This window comes from Rhopalosiphum padi, chromosome 3 (genome assembly GCF_020882245.1).
Source record: "Rhopalosiphum padi isolate XX-2018 chromosome 3, ASM2088224v1, whole genome shotgun sequence".
Classification (NCBI taxonomy): domain Eukaryota; kingdom Metazoa; phylum Arthropoda; class Insecta; order Hemiptera; family Aphididae; genus Rhopalosiphum; species Rhopalosiphum padi.
Window position 1 is genome coordinate 41,349,433 of NC_083599.1, and position 26,034 is coordinate 41,375,466.

Genomic DNA, 26,034 nt, shown 5'->3' on the forward strand with positions numbered 1-26,034 from the left:
ATGGCAATAAATTACAAGAATCAAAAGATGGTAAATAGATAATATAAAAATAATATATGCAGAAAAAAAAATTATAATAATTAATCTATAAGTACAATTTGTCTTAGTCTAAGTATTTCGTATAAAAGTCTTATGAAAATACAAAAAAATTTGTAAAAAAAATTTTTTGATAAATATTTTATCGCAAAAGTTATTTTAAATTATTAACTAATAGTCATAGTAATTATCATCTACCCTGTGTTTTTCAATATTACCACTAAGTGTGGGATCGGGTCGCCGCCTTTTGAAAAAACCTAATTTCCATAGTAGCAATGTCAACAAGATTAACAACAAAAGTCCCACCAATATTGCTAGAATAATTAACCACCATGAAATTGGTTTGTTTTCTTGTTGCAGTAAGTCCACTTTAGCAGTGGTTTCCACCTATAAAAATCATATTGTATTAGAACAAGTATTCAAATTAGATGCAATATAATCATATTATTTAATTTTATTAAATTTTAACTGCAATATTTCAATATATAATTATTATTATTATTATTTTTATAATATCTAATTAAATGAATATTGAGTAATAGTTTAAAAAAATTAGAATAGATGACCCTATGATGTAACTGTATTTAAATTATTTGATTTAACAATATTCTAAAATGTATTTGAAATGTTCACAATACTACTTTATGTTGACAAAGTACAATTGTTTTTCATTAAGAATTGTACACCTTCAAACTAATTGTAATGTTATGAATATAAAATAATATTAATTACTTACATCACACTCATCGTCTGAACGATTTTGTTGCAATAATAATTCAGGAGGTATATGAATTTTTGCTCTTGATACAATTTGAACAGAATCAACTTTAGGGAATAATTGTAATAGAGTAGAATTCCACAGTCTAAAAATAAAATTGAATTAACTAATTAATTATTACTATGTTCTAATTAGATGCATTGTCTATTACTAGTTATACAGTATATTTAAGATATACAAAATCACAACCATGTCTTACCTTGCTTTAATGAATATTGTTGCTTCTTGATTTTTTTGTAAGTTGTTTATAAGACAATGAAACTTGAAACACTTGGCATTTCCCACCAAACAGTTCTATAATTTATATAATTTAATAAAATATTCTAACCATATGTAAAATGTAAATATTGCTCACCATTTTAACTATTTCTTCGTGCTTTCCATTATCATTAACAGATGTTTCTGCACTTACAACATTATTTTGTTCCCTGCGTACTCTATTCTGATAATAACCAGAACTACTATTTTTCATTATGCTAGAAGTTGACTTTGACATCATGTAATTATTCAAAACAATGTTTTCTGTACTAATACTATCAAGGGGCATCTCTTGAACTCCTGGGCGCACTGCTAAACCTAATGGATTGACTTGTTCTTGAGACATAAAACACTCTCCACCGCTTATAGCTGAACAAGTATAAAAAAAATATATTTTTTATAAATTAGTTATATTAGATACTTTGTCTCAACACTTACCTTCAACGTATGGTTTTTCATCTAAGTACAGTAACCACTTGCCCGGAGTATAGTGACTGGCGACCTGATAAGGCCAATCAATGTTTACTAGTAGGTTAGACACTTTCCAGGGACCAGAGTTGAACACTTGATAAGTATGTAATACTCTAGAACCGACTTCATCACGATACTTGACAGACAAATCGTCTTTCACTTGACCACCATAAAACACTTGTTCTGGACGTGCTAACCTAAAATAAATAAACATAATAACATAATTCTAATATAGCCTGTTTCATGTTTATAATTGCACACATACCCCTTTAGTGATAATTCAGCTTGTTTTATAATATTGGCACGCAAAATTAATGGACTTTGGGGATCAACTTCATGGGATGTAGAGTTAGAAAACACAATAAACTCCAATTGATTTTCGGAATCATTCAATTCTTTTGGATCAAATCGTAATTGAATGTTAGAAATCGCAGATTTTTTAAATGGATTTCCAAGAGCACACACAACTAATGTCTTATTGAATGGATTGCAATCTACTTGCTTTGTCTAAAAATATATTTTATTATTTTTTTTATTTATGGTACTTATATTACATTATTTACTTACATCTTCTAATCTCACAGTGCCTATGTAATTAAATGAATAAGGATGGACAATAAACATTCTGCTCTCATATGCAGACTCGCCCTGATTGTATGCACTTGTATTTAAAAGTATTTCGGTATGCTGTCCTATTATTAATTCGTATTGGTAATCTAAAATAAATTATTATTGATCACTAATAAGTTAGAAAATGTTATATTAAAAAAATAATCTAATGAATAAAAATAAAAACCATCAGTTCAAGTTATTAAAAATGACAGTAAATGTTTAAAACATAATAGTAGATATTGATATACCTGATATTCTAGGTAATAACAACAGTTCAGCATTCACATGTACTCGACTTTCACATTTATCATTGTTACCACAGTCCTTATGGAATGTAGCTACAAATGTTTTTTCCGCCTGGTTTTGATTTAATACTGGTAAATCAGCTAAAGAAGGTACTGGATCACCAGGTCTTAAAACAGGAACATCATTTTGTACCAGTGAATATGAAATATGCATGGCAATTGGAGACTGAATATCCATTGTGTTTTCCTACGACAGAACCATAATATAAATAAATATTTTAAATTAGTAGAAAAAAAATATTTATAATACCTTAATGTACGCTGTATGTTGTTGGCACGTTTCTTTTTTGTTATGGTCCACAGAGACAATATTTTCAATTATTTGTGACTTTGAAATATGATCTGGTCCAAACCAAACCCTAGAAAACTTACGACCTTCTTGAAATGTTTCAGCTTCCAATTTATAACGCAATTGAATGCCCCATTCTCCATCATTAATTACAGATTTCAACGTACAACATGTTTCAAATGTAAAACTGTACAAAATAATAGTTAAATTTTTAGTAATGTATAATAATATGATAAAGCAATTTTGAAAATCAAAATAATTTACCAAGTAACTGAAGATGTTTTGTTAGCTGAACAACCAGTTTTAGTGGGATCGATATTCCTAAGTTTTTCTGGTGGTCGAACCTCAATTGTTATGTCTACAATTGGTCGAGCTCTAATCAATATTGCCATATCACTCTCATAAGCACCAGATATTAAATCTGGGTAACCATTTTGATCTAAATCCATTCCATTACCACTTAACGAATATCCTAATGTGCGTATTTTAAGATTCTCTACTACCAAATCTTCTGCTTTAATTATCTAATTATAAAGATACAAAAAGTTATGTGCATATTCTTTAAAATAATGTATTATAATTTAAAATAGAAAATATTGAACTAACTTGTGAAGGTTCCACTACTATTCCAAGATCTGAACCTTGATATATGTAAATAACTCCATTTCCTTCATAAGGTGCTCCAATGGCTATGTCATCATACCCGTCTTTGTTCAAATCCCCTAAGTTTGTAATTGCAAATCCAAATCTAAAAATATGATTCATAATTGATACATATACTTAAAATAGCATAATGTTTAGATTTAAACCTGGATTCTGATTTCCCGACTAGTTTAATTGGTGGTTTGCAATTCAAACAATGATCTTTATTATTCATGTAGATATAAACAGCTCCACCAGTTTCTTTTGTGAAATAAAATGGTGCACCAACTATTAAATCTGGTTCTCTATATTAAAATACACATATTTTAATTACTAACTTTCCATTAATTTACAAATACACTTTAATTTAAGCTATTAAAAAGATATTTTTTGTTAAAGTGAGTAATCGAATAATGAAATATTTACACATGAATGAATATATGCAGCTTCTGGAAAAATTAGTTCACTTCACTTGATATCAAAAAAAACAATTTGAACAAAATGTGTTAATAAATAAAACTACTACTCACTTGTCTCCATTGAGATCAGCTGTTGCTAACTCATAACCAAAACTAGAGGCAAATTGTTCTCCACTTATCACAAGTCTTGCATCCATCAGATTTACAGACGGTCTTACTTTAGTAAATAGTACAACCTGACCTGTTCCATTGGCACGTGGGGCACCAGCTGCATAAACCATATGTGGTTTGCCAAAGAAATAATCTGCAGTAGTAGACATACCTGAAATATTAGAATTATTTATTTAATATTAGCTTAAAAAAAATATTATTTAAATATTATATAAAATTTGGTTAATTAAGTTACCTAAATAACTATGACTATCAACAGGAGATACTTCAATATCTCGAACCGGACTGTAGTAGCAAGTTTTATCTCTGTGTAAGAAGTCATCTGATACACTGACCATAAATATATTTCCTTTCCAATTATATGAACCAGGTGAGCCAATAACTACAGTTTCATCATTTAATAACACACCACTTGTGCCAGCTTGACAATAACCAAATTGTGCTTGACCCCTAAATTATATGCATAAAATAATCAATAAATTTAGAATAAATGCATAACATTTAGAATGTACTCATATATCATCATATTTTAAAGCAACATACTTTTCAGTCTCTCGACCTTTGCATGGTTCCCAACATTCAACAAAGTCTAAGTTTTGTGTCAAAGTATAGCAAAGTCCTTGTCCCCATTGGTATTCATCACCTCGATTAATGTATCGATGTGCACATACCTGAAATTTTTATTTATGTATTCAGACTCATAATTGGTTTGAAAACAATTAAAATATTTTTTGTGGAATGATTTTTGATTTAAATTGTAATGTTGACCTATGTCAACAACAAAATCAAAAATGTATAATGTTCCCATCTTACAAAAATGAACACCATGAATTGAAATTAAAAATCATTCCACAACTAAATGTTGTTGTACTTCTAACTTTAGATGTATCTATTATTAGAATAATTATTTTAACTTTATGATTTTTTAATAAAAAATATATTTTAATATTTTGTTTAAAGAAAAATTATTTTCTGAATAGTAAAACAGTTATTAGATAGTTAAGATCAATTTTCATAATTGTTTAATTAATCATAAAGTGAAAATATGTTATATAAATATGTTTAAATAATACCATGACTTTTCCGCCAATTCCTTGACTTCGTACAATTACGCCTAACCACTGTCCATCTTTAATTTCGTCACTCTTGGGTGGTGAGAGTTTTGTAGAATCAATAGCTACAGAAAAATATAGAGTTAAAATCATAATTACAAATATTCAAAATCACATTTTTGCTGGATTATTGAAGCGTATTATGTCTACTGTGTACAACAAACTGCATACACACAATAATGATTTGGTTAATCCCTGAATGATGATTTCCATGTCGAGAAATTATATTTCTCCTAATTATATGATAATATGGTGAACATATTAGGTACACCATAAGAATATTTACATCCAATAGCTAATCAAGTTAAATACACATAAATACACCTTATACATCCAATTAAACCCATTTCAATAAAATAAACCATTTTTATTACAAATTTGAATACCTTAAATGCAATAAAGATATCATGCAATGGGGATATTTACGACTTATTTTTAATGTACATTATTTCGTCAAGCTATCTACATAAAAATACAATAATATACAACTAAACTTAATTTTTACCGTAATGTTGTAAATAAAGTATGTTCATAGGTTACCATATAATATTATACATCTAACAATGTTATCACAGTCAATATTTACGCCTATACACTAGGATTTATTATTAACCCCTACTTATACTTGTTACGTTTTAATTTCTAGAAAACGTTAATTGAATATACTTCATCCAACCATCAAATATGTTTGACGCAATTATTATGAATAAATAAAATGCAATTTATTAAAATATTAATTCGTAAATTTATGATGATAACATTATATTTTTATTCTATTAAAAATTACAAAGAACGTAGTAAAAAAAAATTCAAAATGTCTTTAAATAATATATGTACTATAAAAATTATTTTTTTATTAATAAATGAAAAACGGAAACGTGTGGTAAAGTGGTACATTGTTTTTCAGATTTCAGAAAACATAGAAACAGAAGTATAATATCGCCACTTTAATTACTTATAGATATGAAAACAGTGGTCGATGATTATAACGTTAATTACGAGGTTAATTATTACGTATTAGTTATTGGTTATCATTCATTGATTTTAAACAGTTTATTCTATTTAATCAATAATAAATAATATCCACAACACGATTGACACTATCTGACCACTTCCTACAACACAAATATTCTAGTTTTTATTACAATAAAATGTGTAATACAATTTACATTTGTTAAAAATAAAAATTATATAAAATGTTCCTGAACTATAAAAATACCCTAAGGACATCACAAATAGACAATAAATGATATGTAATTTATTACAATCACTGCACAGTAAATCATCTGCATAAACTCTATAAATATAGATAAAATATTAAAATCATAATCGGCTATAGAAATATAAAAGTCCAGGAAAATAAAAAAATTAATACTACAATATTTACAATTCTTAAACAAACTTTCGTCGAGTATAAAAAAAAAAGTCATCAACACATTTTAATATATTATAGCGTGTTAGGTATTAGATATTTTTTATAGTTAAACATAAGAATTTATAACTCCCTCATTTAAGGCCATTTGAGGCATCATGTTGACATAATAATTCTCGATCCTGGGCTAAATTTATATTTGTAGCAGTAGATAATATAAATCAATCAAGGGTTGTACCATAAAATTAATTCACATTAAAAACAAAACTTCGATATTTATATTTGTTACATATAAAATATTTGGTATGAAATGGAAAATTGATACAAAACTAAATTTTTATATTTAATATATTTTTATTCAAATACCTATTGCTAAAACGCCATAACCCTAATTTCTGGTCTGGTTAAGATGTTAAATCTATTTAGTTAGTAAGAGAAACTAGAACTTCAGAGTTCAAGATGATTGTAACGAAATAATATAGTATACACCATGGGTCACCAAATGGCGGCCCGCGGGCCGCATACGGCCCCCGAACACATTTTATCTGGCCCGCAAACAAATAATAAATAACACATTATTACGACAACATTATATGTGTTATTATTGTAAATTATTATTTTTGTTAAATATTATAGGTTTTTAAATAATGTAAATATGTACTTAGAATTTTGATGGCCCGTGAAAAAATTTTAGATCCTTAATGTGGCCCTTCAAAAATATTAATTGGGGACCCCTGGTATACACCAATATTTTGCAAATCACACCGATGGACCTAGTAATGTGATAATACCTTTGAAAACTGATTTTAATTAGTTGTTATTTTATGTCTACTTTAGATTAATTTTTTTCAAATTTCGTTTCAAAACTCCAATCTAAATTTTTTTGAATAATTAGGATCTATAAATATCACTTGATCGATTTCAAGTAGACATATTAACGAATTATAATCAATTTTTAGAAGTTTTATCGCATTATTAAGTCCATCAGTAGGATTAACAAAAAATACATACAAATAAGCATACATTCTTTCTAGTTCACGCTACGGTGGTGACTTCTACAGTTCTACGTAAGCATGCGAGAGGCCTCGAGTTTTATTTTACACAGTCACCTACACTAATGATCAATTAGAACACACACATTACAACACGACCTGCACACGCGTACTTGGAATTTGCATATATTGAATAACTTAAAAAATGTCAGTTGTGAATTCACATAAAATAAAAAAATAATAAGCTTCGTGTAATTTAAATATAAAATATATTAAAATTCAGGCTTTCTAACATTTTTAAACATATTCAATTTTCTTAAAATGTTAAAACTATATTTATTATGTAGTGTCACTCTTGTGGTATCTATAGTGTGACAAATTAATAGTATAGACTATAGAGAAATAAATAAATATATATACAAAATATGTAGTCATACTAGATTATCCGGTTTAATCAGAGCTATTAGTTATTAGTTTATTCTACAAATATTATTTACAAATAATTTATGAATATCTTGGCATGACATACTGCATTTGACCAAAACAGTCATACAGATAAAATATACACCAGTTCAACATACTTGTACAAAGAAATTAAATACCGATGATTATATGATTATATAAATTAATAAAAAAAAGCACTTAAAGCCCGATCACTTGTGCATCACAATAGTTTGCGTAATAGGTGTGTGGATAATGATAAGCTCGATAACTATTTTTAATGGGCGAAATACCAATAAGGATTTAATAAAACGAAATATTAAGTAGGTATAAACATAAGGAAACACTTCAGATAAAAACGAATTGAAAATTCAATAATTAGAATCTGTACCTATTTAGTATTTAAAAATAAAAGAAACGATATATTTCGCAGTCATTCTCTTAGTGATTTTTGGTCAGAAAAAACAGACTTTATTCTGATCCTATAAAATTATATAGCTTTGAAACCATTTTGAATTTCAAATTATTTTGATTTCAATATGATTAATATGAGGAAAATGATTTTATGATTTTTTTATTTTTTGTGTAAAACTCTATTTAAAACAATATACAACACAATTTAAAATGTTAATACAATTAATAAATCGATTAGTAAGCGAAGAAAAATAACAATAAAAATAATAAAAATTATTTGTAAAATTACAACATAATCGTTAATATTTTAAGCTTACTTTTTAAAATTGTAAAACCAAAACAACTTTAATATTAATAAAAATTAATTAAAACCTGAATAATATACATTTTTTAATTATTTGAATACTTGTTCATGATTTAAAAATTCAAAATACATAACATATTTTAATATAATCTTTGATTCAATATTAAAACGATTTAAAATATTATAGCATTGAATATATAATATAGTATATAGTATATCATATTATTGTACTATGTATAATCAATAATTATAGTTATACACACACCTTGAAATTAACTAAAAACAGAGTTTGTGAACTACAAAACGCGTGCGTTGTGTATTTAGCCATTTAGGTAATACACGTATTCGCTGTCTCTGCCGACTGTTATACACAATCCGCATTCCCAATAATTTTAATTTTTTTTTTTTTTTTTAATATTAGTTAAATATGCTTACTATAAAACTTGAATAATAAAACATAATCCATGCTTCTCGTCGGATATTTTCGATATTTTAATTTTATCAAGGTAACTATTTTTAAATTGTTATATTATTGTACTACTTAGTACTTACAAACTCACTTCAAAATTAAAATATCTAAAAAAACCAGACTCAAGATAATGTTATCATCTTTATATTTTGTAATAGATAAAATTACTCTAATATTAAAATTGTATCTATTTTAAAAACGTACATTTAGTTTGTAATTTCGTATATACATGATTGTACCTATGTTATACGAATGCAATCGCTGAAACAACAAATTCGTGTGTACTGTGTGGTATTATAGTATCCTCTTAAAAAAATATACAAATAATTATTTTCAACATAAAGCATGTTGATACCTATACTTAGTACTTATTAGTATTATAATTTTTGAATAATATTGAATAAGTAACAGACATGGGAATATACCGATACATGAGATATCTAATTTTTAAGCTTCCGAGAGGTCTAAGTTCAAAAAAAACTTACTATTATTCTATATACGTATGTAATAAGCATAAAAAATATATAAATATTGTCATATCGATAGACTGTGCAAATATTATATTTTTTAGAGACCTAATGGTATAAAATCAGTTAAAACCGCATGCTAATTTAACTAACACCTTTTTGAATGATCAAATAAAAAAAATCGTAAATAGTGTAAGTATAGGTACATTAAATTAATATAAGTAGGACAAGTGAGTAATGAGTAATGACTAATAATTAACGGAAATGAAAATAAAAACGGATATAATAAGTAGTATATCGTCTACTTTATAGTTTTATACTACCGATAATCTTCGACTAAAAATATATGACTAAACATTAAGACTTTCGACCACTATTGTTTTAAACATTTAAAACACGTTCTAAAACATAAATAAATTCTCACGATGTATGCATTAAAAATCCTTAAGTAAACATGCATGATGCTTACCACCTATTAATGGAAACTGTATACAACTATACAAGCATATGTTTCTTTACAATAAATGAAATGCAACCTCAGTATTTAACGACCGAAGGTCAAACGACGAAATAATATTGGTAACGTGCATTACAAATATTGGTCGTATCGTCAAATAAAAAATAATCACAAAATAATAATATGTACGTGCATTTCACATGCTATTCAAAAACACGTATTATGCTCTTATCGCTATTATATACAAATATAAACTGACTGTTAAGTCATGTGGCTAAAATTTAATTTAATGCACATGACATCATACATTTCATGAATGTTTTTTCAAAGCATTTAGCTATTTTGTTATAGATGTAACATCATTTTCATGCCATTATGTGCATCATAATCATGCAAAAAATATATTTACGATAGCCATAACATTACAATGAATAACTTAATAAAATTTTGACATAATATTATAGTTGATATATTTAATAATAAATTAATTTACCTACAAGAGTTATTAAATCATGTAAATTAAACTAAATTAAAACTAATGTTAAAAATTTATAAATAACATAAAGCTGAAAATAAAAATGTAAATCAATATGAGATTGTTCTTCTACTTCTAGAAATTTCAAAACATTAATACAAGCTAAATGGTAGTAAAATTATAAAATATGACCTAAAAATTCAAAAATCTTTCAATATGCAAAAACATGAACAAGAATAACTGATTTTAAATTATACGAAACCTGTTTTATCTATCATAAATATTATAATTACTTACTTAGTATACTCAACAATCAACAAGAAAACTATGCAAATTCATATTGCATTAGTCTTAAGCTTGATTTTTTTTTTTTTAAATTTTTATATACAAAAATATATGAATCATAAATAACTATACTAGTAATACCAGTATCTAAAATATTTAAAATAATAAAAAATATAATTATTATTATTAACTGTTAAGTTTTGAAATTTATAAAAATAATAAAGAACAAAATATAATTTTCAATGAAAAAATTATAATTAATTTTAGTATCTTTATTCTTTATTAGGAACAGCAACAAGGTGTATAAACATCACTTAAGAAACTCATTTTAAATTTGAACCTAATATACATAGATCTTCTAAAAAAAATAATCTGATTCACATAATTATCATAAAGAAATTATTTTTAAAGTACCAAAAATTGAATATAAATGAAATGCAATAATTCATAAGACCATAATATTATTATAAACCTACTTTTAAGCTTATCTTTTATTTATTAACTATAAATTTAAGATACAAAGTGATTATTTTAGTAGTAGTGTTGAGTTAAAAAGGAGTGATATGGCAATATGTGCACCAAAAAAAGTGTACCATCACTCTGCTCATCAAAACTGTAAATGTTTCTCAATAGATAAAGTGTCGTTGCATATTAAATATTTATAAGCAGTGAATACCACAAATACTTATGAAGCTAAGAATGCCACAAATATCTCAATTTGATTATAATTATAGATTTTAAAATGTATAAATATTTTGACTATCCAACTGTGTTAGTGTGCTTCAAGTAATATTGTTATTTAAAAATCTTTGTTATTTTTTCAACAAATATTGAAATTTTTAAAATAATAAGTATTCAATTTAAAAAATATATTACACATTATACACAAGGATATTATCAAATTTATTATGAAATTTAAAAAAAAAATATAGGTATTAATTTTAAATTTTGTAATATAAATTTAAAAATACAATATTTAACAACATACAAAACCAAATTATGTAATGTATTATACATAAAACCAAGTACATATATATTTGCACAAATATCATGCATTTGTATAAGATATTCATAAATAAGATACTAATAAAAATACAATTAATTAAATTTACTACCTATAAGATAAAATGCATTGAAAGATAGAACAACTTATAAATAATCAATGAGTAATGGGCTATATTCAATAGATTACTTAATACTTAGAAAATTGTATATTACATAATCAAATTAAACATTTATATTTACTAGTTAAAATAATAAAATGTTCATGACAATATACTGAAAATAATATAAAGTATGTACCTATTGTACCAATTGTGTTTATCGATAAGATTTTTTTTTTAATGCAACCCTATACTAAGAATATTGTAATACTTGCAAGTTAATTAAATAATAATAAATATATATTTTAAGCATAAGATTACACATAACAGTGCAGTTAACTATTTCATACATCAACTTTGAGTCATGCGCTTTTCAAACGTATTTTTCAAAAAATGATCAGACCATACTAATGTGATGGATTTAAAATTCCAACTAAATTAAGCAGTATTTACATGGCAGCAATGCTTGTTATATAACAATCAAAAAAAAATATTCATAAATATAATATGAAATAGGCTTTAATAAATGATGTTATGATGCAACACATAACATATTAAAATGCAAATTGCGATAAACAAACCATGAACAAACACAAAAGTTACCATAATTTCACTTACAGGGGTCATAATGTCCACTAGTTGGGTCTGTTTTAAAAAAGAAAAGAAAAATCATTATTATCAACTTCAAAAATTGTTTAACCTAATAACCTCAATTATCATGAGACAATATTTAGTTTACAAATTAACAATTATATTATTAATTATTATAATGTAATAACATAGGTATAGGTCGAAGGTATAACTAATAATAAAAATAAAATAATCATTAGTATTTTATAAGTAAATATTTAGGTAATACCTATATAGTATATATATATATATTATATAGGTACCTACATTTTTATTTTTATATCACAGTCTATACATTTAACATTATAATACATTTATGTATGTATGATGAGTTAATTATGATTTTTATAATGTTTTGGGAAAGAGCTAAGAAGTCACTCAACTGTAACACTCTTACAGTGATTAGCAATCAGTGATTTCAGTTGTATTTTCTTATTAGTGGGTTCAAAAATTAATTATGTCCTAACAATGTGGCATCCTTTACAATTAGCAAGGTAACCATTGATAATTAATTTCAATAAATAAAACTTCTCAATATTTAGTTTAAATATTCAGATTCCAGAGCACGATATTGTATAATCATAATTTTGTCATTTCTGACATTGTGCTGCAACAAGGTATTTTTTGTAGGGTTCTTTCACTTAAATCTTTGTTATTTCAAATTTCATTTTATAAATACCTAAATAAATATTTTTTAAATTAAAAAATGATGAGTACTCACTTCGCTTTCCATCAGTAACAACCTGTATGCAATCATCATGATATGATGTCAATGGACATTTATATAACGCACCAGACTGGTTAGTTTTGGGTTGTAAGTTTTTACCTATTGGAGCACCAACCAAAATCCTGAAATCAATACAAATCAAATTTTTACTACCTTAATGACCAAGAAGAAATTTTAAAGTGAAAATGTTATAAATAACCAACAATTTATACTTTATTATTGGGCTTAAGTGTAGAAAAGTTAAACTTAACAAAAAATACTTTAAACTTAAAAATCTACAAGCTACCTACCCTACAATACTTTTCAAAATATTTTGGAAACGTGTTTTTGAAAATTGGTTAAAACACCCACACTCAAATATTGGTTTTTAGATTGAATTCATAAACAAAAATAATTTTCAGTTACTTTAAGCGCTTACAGTAAATACCTCAGAACAATAATGAAACGAACATTGAGTCGCTATTCTACCTACCTATGTAATGCCGTAATACCTAAATGATGACATTAATTTTGAAATGTAATTAAATTCCGGGAAAGCAGATAACATGTAAATCATACAAGAACAACGCTAACGACAACGAGGGAAGAGGTGTCTACTAACCAACTGTTTTCGACTTGCAACTTGAGCTCGTCGTACGACTGGTGTCCGGCAACGGAGTAGCCAAAGTACGATACTTCCAGTGAACGTTTGACGATCGGCAGCCTCGTCTCCAGGTTGAAACAGTGGACGGCGCGGAATGCGGAGTCGCACAGCAACAGCACCAGCAGGGACAGCGGCAACGACGACATGATCGTCATCGCGGCGAAAATCAACGGCGATGTGGGCACGACGACGGTATCGGCTTTGCGGGTCAGCGGCCCGACCACGACGACAGTGGTCCGCAGGTCCACGAAACGGTCATCGTCGCATCGCGCAACCGGGCGACGGCTTCTTGGACACCGACAAGCTCGCCCGTCGCTATGACGACCCCGTGGCACCCTATAAACCTGACGAACACTGTCGCGCCTGACGACGATGAGTTCCCAAAAGCGGGAAAACTGTGCACGGACACCGGACGACAATCGGGGACGGTGTAATGACCGGGACCGGGACGATCGTCGACCGCAGCCGAACGGTGGGAGAGAGAGAAAATGAAATAACGATAACGACGAACGGTCCGTGTGGATAAGCCGCGATCGAGTGCGACAACGACAACCTGTGCGTGTCGTGTGGTGCGCGCGCCGTCGTCCGCTTATTATTATTGTTGCCGTGCCGCGGTTCGTGTGTACCGCCGCCACCCGCCGACCGATCGTCTCGTACGTGGGCAGCGCCGGTCGTAAACAATGAGCCGCCGGGCTAAACAGCAGTTATCAGATTGTTTGAGCGGCGGCGGCGGACCGTCCGATTGGCCCCACTCCCTCGCCGCCGCGATACCGCCACCGCTCCGCTCGCTCCTATCGCCGCCGCCACCGCCGCTGATCGTGGAGCGTTGTCGCGGGCACGGCGTGTACGCACAACGACGACGATGATAAATATAACGTTACGCTCGTTACGGTGTACATACTGTGTAGTATATATAATATTATAATATTGTAATAAGCGTGTTCGCGGCTACGCCTAACGCCGTGTGGTGCTCGGCGATACATATTATTATTATTATTATTATTATTGAGGATACTGCATTGCATTCCCATCTCTTCACCGATGTGTTTAGGGCAACGTGTGCCATGTGGTGACTGTGGTTCTCTCACTCGCACAGGATCGTTTGTGCGATAGAGAAACTAATATTTTGAACAAGAGTGAAAAGATACACGTAACCGCGTCACGGTGAACAATACCTCAATGGTAGGTATCGGCTGTGTTGGGACGCTGTTGGGTTACAGATTTGTATACATACACTATATGTCACTATATTATTATGTATACCGGCGTTTTCAAAAACCTTTTTTTTTTTGTTATGACCACCCACAACATGAGACATGGGTATCATTATGTATACGTTCTTTGTTGGGTAGACGACCACCCACCAAAAAAAAAAAAATCATGTATGCCATAATATAAGCAATAGCATCATACCTAATCGTTTTTTATTATAAACAATTTTATCGTTTAATTTTAATAAAATGTAATAGACACTAAATAATGAATGGGTAGGCGCACTTAATTCTGTTAAAAATAAAAATATTTTTTTACTAAAATACTCTTATTTGATACTTTAAAATTAAAATAATTTACTAATTTACATAATCTATTGCATAATAAATATATAATAATAAAATTTATTTATTTTTACTCTTATATATATATAGATATGCAGCAGTTTTGGTAGTAGATAATATGTCCATAAATAATCCATAACATACCTACATGGTCACATGGATATACAACACTATTTTTGCTACTATAGTGCATATTACTTATTAGTTATTACTTTATTAGCTATACAGAGATTACGAGTATAATATAATAATATTGTACATTTGTACGTATGCGTATCAAGTGCTACGTGTTGCAGTACGTCATGTTATATAAGCCGCCGAGGGACCGCCCAACGAAGGATTATGGGCTATGGCATAAAAGAATTCAATATCGGTCGACGCCCGATGGACCGCTAGGCGCTGAATGATATGCATTGCGTTGTTAATTTGTTATTAATTTATTATAATTATTAAGCGTGGCTGCGTCGGGTCATTGCGAGTTGCGTCACATTCGATATTCCTAGTTACCAGTGTTCATACTTCCTAGTTCCTAACTATTTATTTCCTCACATTTCGTGCCCTCGACCAATAGTCGCTTAATGCATAATTGTGCAATCATTATTGTTGGGTACGATTGGCAGTAAGCGATGTAGTTATATGTGCACGATGCACGAATTAATTTCCATAAAAAAATATTCAACTTTAAAAGTATAAAAAAAATATCATTGATTATATGGATTTAAGAATATAGAAATTAAAAATCAAAATCGATAAAATATACATGTAGGTAAACAAAATCTAAAATAATAACAAATTTATTTAAAAAATATATAGTTAAAATAAAATGGAAAAATATTAAGATTTACAATTCGTCTATAAGCATAGCTGTATAGCTATAGGGAATATTTTTTGAATTAAGTTAAATAACAATTAACAGTTGTAAAGATTGTAAAACTAAATAGGTTCGTATACTTATTATACATTAAATAATTAATTATAAATTGATTTGTGAGAAATCAACATTATTATATACAATTTTTACATCATTGAAATTATAAAATAATTGTTATTTAAAATTAAATACAAATTATAATGTTAATTATCAATTAGGATATTGGCCATTGAGTACCTATATTTAGGCTGACCAATAACGAGCAAATAAGTTAAAAGTTAATTTAATTTCATATTATTAAATAATAAATGAATAAATCGGTGTAACAGGATTGCCAATTTTTAACATTTCTACTTAAAAAAACACGATACAATCGAAAAAAATTATTTCACATTATTTTTCCAAATTTAGACTTAGGACCGATCATAAAAATATGTTGCTATTCATACTTGCTTGATGTAAAAAAAACTACGATAATGAAATGTCAATGATGACATTGTATACACATGTGTGTGGTCGTCATAATATTACTATTGATTTTATAATAATATATTAAATTATAAAATGAACGGTGTTTTCGTGAACATATATTAAAATTGAATTTGACTTTTTTTTTATAAATTTTAAGATGTTTATAAATTGTTTAAATATTAAAATATCATAAATGCCTGATGTAGTAGTGAACTCTAGGTAAAATTTATCCTTATCCTTAAATTTTATAATAAATAGATTAAATATAAAATAAGTAACAAAGTAAAATAGATTCTTTTCAACGTATGAGGGTCATCCAAAAAGTAAGGTTACAAGGACTGTGTAGGACGAAGGGAATTTTGTTATATAAACCAATTAGGCAGTACCGTGGTAAATATATTTAAAACCCTAAGCTAAGTATTTAAACAATAACCCTCCTTACCTCCTATAACATAATATAAAATTTAAAATTGTATACTAATATTTAGAATAATTGTTATATGACATAGGTCATCAATCATCATTAATAATTTAATACAATTATACAAAACAAATACTATGATAAATATAATTATACATTCATTCAAAAAATTCTTAATTTTTAATTCAAGATAAATTTTTAAAGCTACTAGGTAGTTGTATTAGATAAACGTCATTCACGATGCTACAGTAAACAATTATGGGACCTATAGGCTTATATCTGCAGACTGCAGTAATGTAGCCATCATTCGTGTGTTATTTAATAGAGAGATAAATGAATATTTTATATACCTATCGGCTATCAGGTATATATTTATTATTTATGTGTGCAGGAATTGGCGCATTGGCTACTGTAACATTTCGAGTTACACAATACTGTCAATACTATTTTAGATCGGTCTTTATAACGATTTGTAATTTGTATAACTGAAACATTTTTTCAATTAGTCAAAGAGAGTTGCAATACCGCTTGATAATAAAATTTATTATCTGGAATAATTTCTGATTCCCAAAAATTTTCTTTACCTAAGATGACTTGTTTCAAAGTGATAACTCGAGTTTTGATAATACATTAGTACATATATTATTTTGGAATAAACGAATATACTAATTTCATTTTCCAATAGACCTGACACCTGAACATCAATCTACTATCAAACCTTTTTCATATCAAAAGACAAAAGTTAAATTGTGTATTTTTTTTTTTTTATCAACAATGTTATTTATTAAATAAGAAATAATGAAAAAGTTTTACCACATAGGTACCTTTTTACTTTATTGATTGATTATTTATTATGATTTATATTAAAGATTTAAAGTCGGTGGTGGGCGGTGGATCCAAGAAAGAGGTTTTTATTTAATATTTATACATATTACATAAATATGATTTAAAAACTAAATAAATATACTTATATAATAGCCGAACAATTGGTGTGGAAACTTTATTCATATATTTTACTCATATTCATAGGTATACTAATTTAGTATATAATTTACCGAAATTATAAAAATATCTCCCCTTTACAAAAATGTCTAGACCCGTCGCTGATTAAAGTCAAAATAAAAATACACTATTATTGCTAGTTGTTGCCTATAATAATAATTTCAATTTTTGCAATAATAATAATATAGAATAATCATAGGTGTCACGTTTCACTGGTAATTGGTATTCGTACTTTTACCTAACAACTAATAATACATCATGACCACATAGGCGTGCGCACGGGGGGTTCCGGGTGTGCCTGGGCACCCCCGACATGTAATTGAGGCCCTAAAATTTAAGTCCTATAGCATATATATGGGTCCGTATTTTAACTAATGTTACTAGAATAAAAATGATATTTTTTCTAAAATATGTTGTAAAAAATTATATTTTGAGATAAAAAATAATACAACTTAAAATATTTTAAATTTGTGTGGTAAAACTTATTATGATTATAACAGCTAGATGTTATTGACTACAAAAGTAAAAATAATAAATAAAATATATTGCAATTATCTTGAAAATAGATTTTAGATCCAACTATCTAATGAAATATTATGTAACTTGGTACTAGTAATACTACTGATTAATATGTGATATAATTTAAGTAATGTTTATTCAGGCATTATAATTAATTAAAATATGTACATGTCTTGTTAAGAGAGGGTCCAAATTAAGAAAAGGGCCAGAAAAAATTGTAGGTACCCCCGAAATCATGTCTGCGCATGCCTATGCGACCGGCTATGCATGACCACCATATATATTGTTTATATATTATATTTATTGTATATTATGTAGAATCGTCGAGATAATAATTAATAATGAATGTAGTAATAATAATAAGTGGATATATTTGTATCTTTATATTGTATGGATTTATAGAATATTTCGAATTTCGAACGTTCGTCGATATAGAGAACGTTTAGGTGTTATGGTTGGAACTCAGAGCCGTAACTAGAGTGAGGAAGTAAGGCGTTTTGAAGATGCTAGGGGGTGTTTTTCGCCGATTTGTAGATATAATGTTGAGAATTACATACTTGTGGCTAAAAATTGTATTTCTTATTTTGCTGGAAACCTAATTAGTAATTTCCAGATATTTCCGACTCTTATTAATTTATTAAGAACTATAAATGTGTCACCCCCAACACCCAGGTAGCGCATTACTAGAATTCTGCCTCAGGGTGGAAAATGGCTCGGTACAGTTCTATTGGGAATACACTACTTAAGAAATTAAAAGAGTATAAAAATTGTAGGCCGACATCGACTACTGTACAAAACGTCTGTCAGTAAATTTCTAAAATATAAAATCACGGAGTGGCTGAGTGACTTAGTTCAAAAAATGCTATCACTAGTGAATGTTGTAGGGACATTGATTCATATATATATATACCACGATCAAGTGTTCACATACTATGGAGGCGCCAAGCAGTATCCGGCATAATTTATAATTAGCCACACGGCTTCTGTGATGGCAGAGTGATGACCACCCCATCTTGTAGTGAGGAGTAGTGTGGTGTGCCATATATATTTAAACAGGCTAATGCACAGTTGTAACTTGTAAGTACCCATACCTAATAAAAATTATGAATTTCAATAGTAAAATTAATTATGTAATATACAAAATAATGAAAATAATAAAATAGAATTTATGAATAGAATCGAATAATATATTTATCTATAATTATAAGAAGGCTCATTAAAGAGTTAAAATTATATAAATCGATTACAAGTCCCTCCGGAGCATAATTAGTCTTATGTGTTGTAATACATAAAAGTTTTAATTTACAATTAGTGTTTGAAGTCAGGAATACATTTTTATACATTTAAATTATATACATATTTTTTTTATATACAAATATTGATGATAATTATTTATTAATTAATAAATAATAATTCATAAGTTGCAGCTTTAATCATTGATATTAATATTTAATAACTGTGTGAACTGTGAATCTACCACTTGCCCGGCAAGATTATTTTGAAAAACTCGTAGAAGAATTTGCAGAAAAAATGTGATAATGAGCCACAATTTCTACCAGAAATTGAATATGAAGTCAATCCTTATGCAAGTGATTGTATTATTAACTTGGAAAACGGAGAACAGAGTTCAGACATTGAAATAGATATAGTACTGAAATAAATTAACTTACGACTATGATAAATTCATAAAATAATATCATAATATAATTTATATATATATATATATAATATATATATATATTGTTTTATTTTCATTCTAACTAGGTATATAAAATTTAAAATATATGTATAATTAATTAATTAATTATAGGTTTTTGGTAAATTATACATTTATAAATGGAATGACAAATGTTCGTGTATACCTATTTAAAAAAGAAAAATAAATTTTATTAAAATAGGTATACCTACTTACAGAAATATTTCATAGTTGTATAACGAGAAATGTAAAATTAATTATTTCTGGATAGCTATAAAATATAATATATGTATATATACATATATTATAATAAACCTATATATTATATATATTATAAGGCGATGACATTAAAATAAAAATCAACGATATAAGTACGGCAATTTATCGTAAGTAATTCACTACGCTAGGCGACAATCAACTACAATAATGTTATAACTTACAGAACGACAATTGATCACAAAGACCAATTTACCTGATCTGTGATCATATTTTATAATAATTAAATTATATAAATATATAATTATTATTATTATTTTATGTATTACCCAATGTTATTAACGTGTATATCAGTAAAGATATAGTCATGTAGCTGCCGTATAAAATAGTATAAAATAAATATTAAACAAAATATTTAAAAAATTGTATTGTTATTTGTGTTTGTTAAATACTAATGGACTAATAATGAATGGCTAAGTTTTTAATCACTACATGAATAATATTTTTTTGAATTTCAATATTATAATAAAAAATTGTTCAATTTCTTACAATAAATTTGAAATTAAAATGTGTATACAAAAAAATTGAATCCTATTATTGGTATGTATTTTTAAGAATTTAAGGTTTCTATAAAAAACCTTTTATAAGGAACCCTTACATTTTTAAATACAAAATAATTTATGAATTTTTGTAATTTTCAGTTAAATTTCAGTCGCAGTATATTCTACGTTAGTACGGTTATGCTTATATTATTTTAATATATGGCTAAACAAAATGACCATAAATAGTAATTATCAATATTTCAGTACAAAGTTTTAGTTAGGTATTTTATATTAAAAAAAAAATATTACTGACAAAAGTTTGAAAATTGTAAAAAGCAATTTCGGCGCCCCCCTGAAAATGGCGCCCTAGTCGATCGCCTGAGTCACCTTACCATCAGCGTGACGCCGGCCCTGGTTGTAGTACATTTTGAAGCTTTCTGAGCATTACATTTTTATCGATACAAGAAAATACAAATAATATTAAAATCAATATATTCATTGCTTTTCGCTTGTAATCCAAAAGGTAAAACATCAATTTACTTACCAATATGTAAACAATAATAATTTTACCTACTGTATTTATTTATTTATTTTTATCTTGTATAATTTACTGCAAATTGTACCATTAATTTTATTATTTATTTATATTAATAAATTATTATATTTTTATTTAGCGTTAAATTAATTGATCAAAAAATGTATACATTATAATAAAGTAAATTAAGCATTAGATACCTACTTTAATAACGACATAAATATATCATAAAATAAACTTTATAAATTGTAATACAATTACAATTAAATTGTAATTGTATATATGTGCATGTTTTGTAGTCTTGTAGATGAATTTCGTGTGAAATATCGAGATATATATATATATATATCAGATAACGGGCAGTGTCATGCAGTTCGACCATAACAATAATAGCATTTATACGATACGTACTACTGTAGTTGATAGCCTTTTGGGTGTATTACGCAACTTTCCTTTGATCACCTTGTTTATAGATTAGAATAAAAAAATGTTTAGTACAAATATTTTTAACTTCATCATTTGGAAAACGGTTATAATTTATAACAAACTCCAAAACGTCCTGCACCATATATTATTATTATTATTCTTATATTATTGACATCCACATCCCAATGGTTTGGCGGCTCTTTTGCAGTCATAAATGGCACTGTATAAAATCATGGTTATACCTAGTTAACCACGAACATACAATGTAACCACAGGTGGATTATTGATAGCTACAACTTGATATCAATCCACCATGGTAACCACAAAATACATCGTGATAATAATTTTTTTACAATAATATTATTTTGTTTTCTGTGATATACCAATTACCATTAACTAATAACTAATAAGTTATATTGTGAATTTTAAATTATTTATATTATTTAATATTTTACATTCGTTCCTAGTCCATTGACATTCAACATTGGATAATATTAAATACAAATAAACCAAAAAGTCTACAATATTATTGATTATTGTCTTAGCTTTTTCTACTTTTTTTCGTCTACAATATTTGCTAATTGTATATTTTTTTATTGTGAACGACATTTGTTACCTACTATATTTAGTCATCGACTCAAATGATAATTTTAATTGAACTATTGAAAATTATATAGGTATGCTGTTTATAATATAAAAACAATTTGATATTACAATTTATGTCGTGATTCATAATGACATAATATACTAATACAAACAAAATTTTTTTCTAGGATTTTATCAATGTTATTCAACGAGGACTCTTGGACACATAAACATTCCAAAATTAATTAAAATTGGACTTAAAAGATAAGTGAAAAGTTTCCGTTGGTAAATTCAAATATATTGTTTATTTGTTTTTACGATGTCGTATGCCAGTGCTCTTTCAAAAAATACGACCAAAACACCCATAGAGTTTAAAAAGCTACCAGAAGAGAAAATATTGTTTGTTATAGATACTTATGCATTGTCTAAAATGGACATTGATTTCAGTCCTACTAATATAGATCCAATGTCTAGCGTGGCAATAATTAGAAGGGCTTACAGATTTTTTGCATTACAAAAGAATCGATTCCAAAATAATTCTTTTGGTATTTGTTTATTAACCCCACACTCATTTAATCTAGTTATGGATTTTACAACAAATATTAATGTTGTAATCGAAAAATTGTCATCTATATTAATTCAAAATGATAAACATGAAGAAGCTGCTGCATATGATTTTGGCCCTTTATTAAAATATATTGGAAAATTAAGGAATCTTCACAAAGATTGTATTTTTAGAATTATCATGACCTATAACAGAGATGACTGTTTACCGATTATTGAACCACTAGACAAAAAAACTTTTAATATTTTCTGTTCGCCGACATTTTATTTTGATACCGTTTATATATGTGAAAATAATATTGAAACAGACGAGATGGCTCAAACTATTTATGGTAAGTTGGCTCTATTATGTAGTACTTGGTCTCACAAAGTATGTGTTCAACGTAAGCCAATAGCTATTATAAATGGAATTACATCACTGCTACCTCATCCCTATACAAGAGAACTTACCACAAAATAAAAATTGTTTTATTGTTAAATATATTTACAGTTTAAACATGTATATTATAAGTAAACAAGCCTGATTATTGAGTATAATATGTATTTTTTAATTTCTTATATATTTTTTTATCTTTGTGTACTTATTGTTACCAAATAAAATTGTTGTAAAGATGAAAACTCAAATTGATGTTTAATACTAAATAAACTTCTTTTGTAATATTCATTTTACAGGTACATTATTATTTATTATTAATAATTGTTAAAAGGTTTTTAAGAATTACATATTAATTTCTAATTTTTTGTACTAAAAGTATAAACCAGCCATAAATAATGTTATGTTTGATCGCTATAAATGTTCTTTATACTATATTAATTAAATAGAAATAAAATCAAAAGCTTATTTAAAATATAAACTTGTATATGAAATGCATTTAGTTTTCATTTTATTCCATTTGTATCAAAACAGAGATTATTGTAAAAAATAATACAAGGTCGTAAAATTAAACTAACATTTATTCATTTATTTTTGAAACTTAAAAAAGGTTATTAAAAATAGTGTTACTAGTTTACTACTTCAATCAAAAGTAATCTATTCCCATAAATGATCATTCAGGATTGTGAATGTAGCTCATGATTACATTTTTAATTATTGCATAATTGTCACTCATCAGTTTTCATAATTGATTAATATTAAACATCTTGATTTTTACTTTACTATCAGTTGCAAAAAAATGACAATTCTGACATTTTGAATGATCATGAATATTGAATGGTATAAAAACTTTTAACAATTAACTTTCTATGATAAATTTTTATTCTTGTTTGGACACTAATTTATTTTATTCCTACACTGGTATTCCGCATTAAGTGTTAGTAAATTATATGCCTGGCATTAGAAAAATGAACTTTGTTTCGTGTCGTCATAATTATTAAATAATATCCAAAATTATATTAAAATCTTGTTTCAATGAACAATTTTTTACACCAGCCCGTGACTAAATAATATGTGTAATTTATTGAATCAACCAAATATTTTGACAATTCTATAACACAATTAACAATTAGTATTAGTTCATAGTTGATAGTTGTTAAAATATGTGCTGTGGAGCAAAACACTGTAAAGGTATGTGATCTATAGCCGTTCAATTCTGTTTAGAATGGTAAGATAGCAATATTTTAAATTATTTGGTACCCTAAATCCTAATGCATATTGGTTAACAATTAAAGGTTTACAGTTATAACTTATGAAGTCATGAATAACAAATACATATTGAAAAGTTATAAAATGTAATGATTTACACATTACATGCTACTTGATAATTAGCCTTGGCGTTTGAACATTATTATTTATTGATATTTTACAACATACGCGACATATATTTACTTTATATTTTAAATTGTTGTGCGACAACAAGCCAACAAATAAAAGTTTGAATTATATTTAAGTATGATTATATAATATATATATTATATTTATATTTGTAAAAAATATAGCACTAAAATATTGCTTTATATTTATTGAATATCAATTTTACTGTGCTCTTAGAAATTACTACTATTTGGTAGTTATAATAAAATATGAAATCATGAAGTCAATACAACAAAACATCATGTTTATAACACAATATTCACAATAGTTACTAATTAGTTTAGTAGCATTACTATTTACTAGTTTACTAGTATGAATAGCATGTGTTATATCTATGGTGACCAGATATAAAAATTTTAAAAAAAGTGCATTTTTAAACTTAGCTTCTCCTCTGTCGTAATTGCCCAATGCGTATACTATTCTACCCGTTTTACCCATATTTCCATAGGTCATTTTTCTATAAAAATTGTTTTTTTTTTTTATCTGATTATTCTATTTATTTTATTATTATTATCAATTATAAAAACCAATTATTTGAAATTATAATGTCATTTAGTGTGTGTCTTTATGATGAAAATACTTTGATATTGAAGAATTTAAAGGTAAAAATACCAAGTATAAAATTTAAATATATACGATTTAGTATATCTTAAATCGTGCTACCAACCAATAAGAACTTTGCTTTAGATCAAACCTTAAAATATAAATTAATAATCAAATTATAAAAAACAATAAAAACACATAAACACGTATTAGCCCATAATAATTTTTTTTTAAAAAGAGTACAATGTCATGTACTTATCACTATTGTTAAGGACACTAGGACATAGTCAAAAATGAGTACTGTCCTACGAAAAATAGTACATCACCATAGTTATATCAAATATTTTAAATTTTCGATTTTTATTTTTTACTAGTTAAATTTTGTTGTGGTTAGTGTCTTATCGC

At 27.0% G+C, this 26,034-nt stretch overlaps 2 protein-coding genes across 3 annotated transcripts; one reads left to right on the forward strand and one right to left on the reverse strand.

The window, feature by feature from the left end:
* Positions 1-55: 55 nt before the first annotated feature.
* On the reverse strand, positions 56-14,545 carry LOC132927434 (integrin alpha-PS1). Of its 2 annotated transcripts, XM_060991959.1 has the most exons (19): positions 13,831-14,545; positions 13,224-13,351; positions 12,491-12,517; positions 5,055-5,158; positions 4,525-4,652; positions 4,217-4,431; positions 3,922-4,132; positions 3,559-3,696; positions 3,356-3,497; positions 3,014-3,273; positions 2,711-2,936; positions 2,404-2,647; positions 2,111-2,259; positions 1,809-2,050; positions 1,511-1,740; positions 1,170-1,441; positions 1,014-1,108; positions 773-899; positions 56-423 (listed from the first exon to the last, which is right to left on the reverse strand). In XM_060991959.1, exons 1-19 carry the CDS (start codon positions 14,025-14,027, stop codon positions 208-210), a joined length of 3,351 nt encoding a protein of 1,116 aa, XP_060847942.1. In that variant the 5' UTR covers positions 14,028-14,545; the 3' UTR covers positions 56-207. The 2 variants fall into 2 exon arrangements, with proteins under 2 accessions (XP_060847942.1, XP_060847943.1); XM_060991960.1 differs by lacking the exon at positions 12,491-12,517 and having other exon boundaries at positions 13,831-14,544.
* Positions 14,546-22,521: 7,976 nt separating this feature from the next.
* Positions 22,522-24,147, forward strand: LOC132927525 (uncharacterized). Its single transcript, XM_060992070.1, has 2 exons — positions 22,522-22,804; positions 22,901-24,147. The coding sequence occupies exon 2, from the start codon at positions 23,032-23,034 to the stop codon at positions 23,734-23,736; it is 705 nt and encodes a 234-aa protein (XP_060848053.1). The 5' UTR covers positions 22,522-22,804; positions 22,901-23,031; the 3' UTR covers positions 23,737-24,147.
* The last annotated feature ends 1,887 nt before the right edge of the window (positions 24,148-26,034 follow it).

Excerpts from the sequence above, each read along its gene's own strand:
- LOC132927434 (XM_060991959.1), bottom strand. The coding sequence starts at position 14,027 with ATGACGATCATGTCGTCGTTGCCGCTGTCCCTGCTGGTGCTGTTGCTG. Across the intron at positions 2,937-3,013 it reads AAAACATCTTCAGTTACTTG|TTTTACATTTGAAACATGTT; the intron begins GTAAATTATTTT and ends TATTTTGTACAG. Across the intron at positions 2,260-2,403 it reads GTTATTACCTAGAATATCAG|ATTACCAATACGAATTAATA; the intron begins GTATATCAATAT and ends AATTTATTTTAG.
- LOC132927525 (XM_060992070.1), top strand. The coding sequence starts at position 23,032 with ATGTCGTATGCCAGTGCTCTTTCAAAAAATACGACCAAAACACCCATA.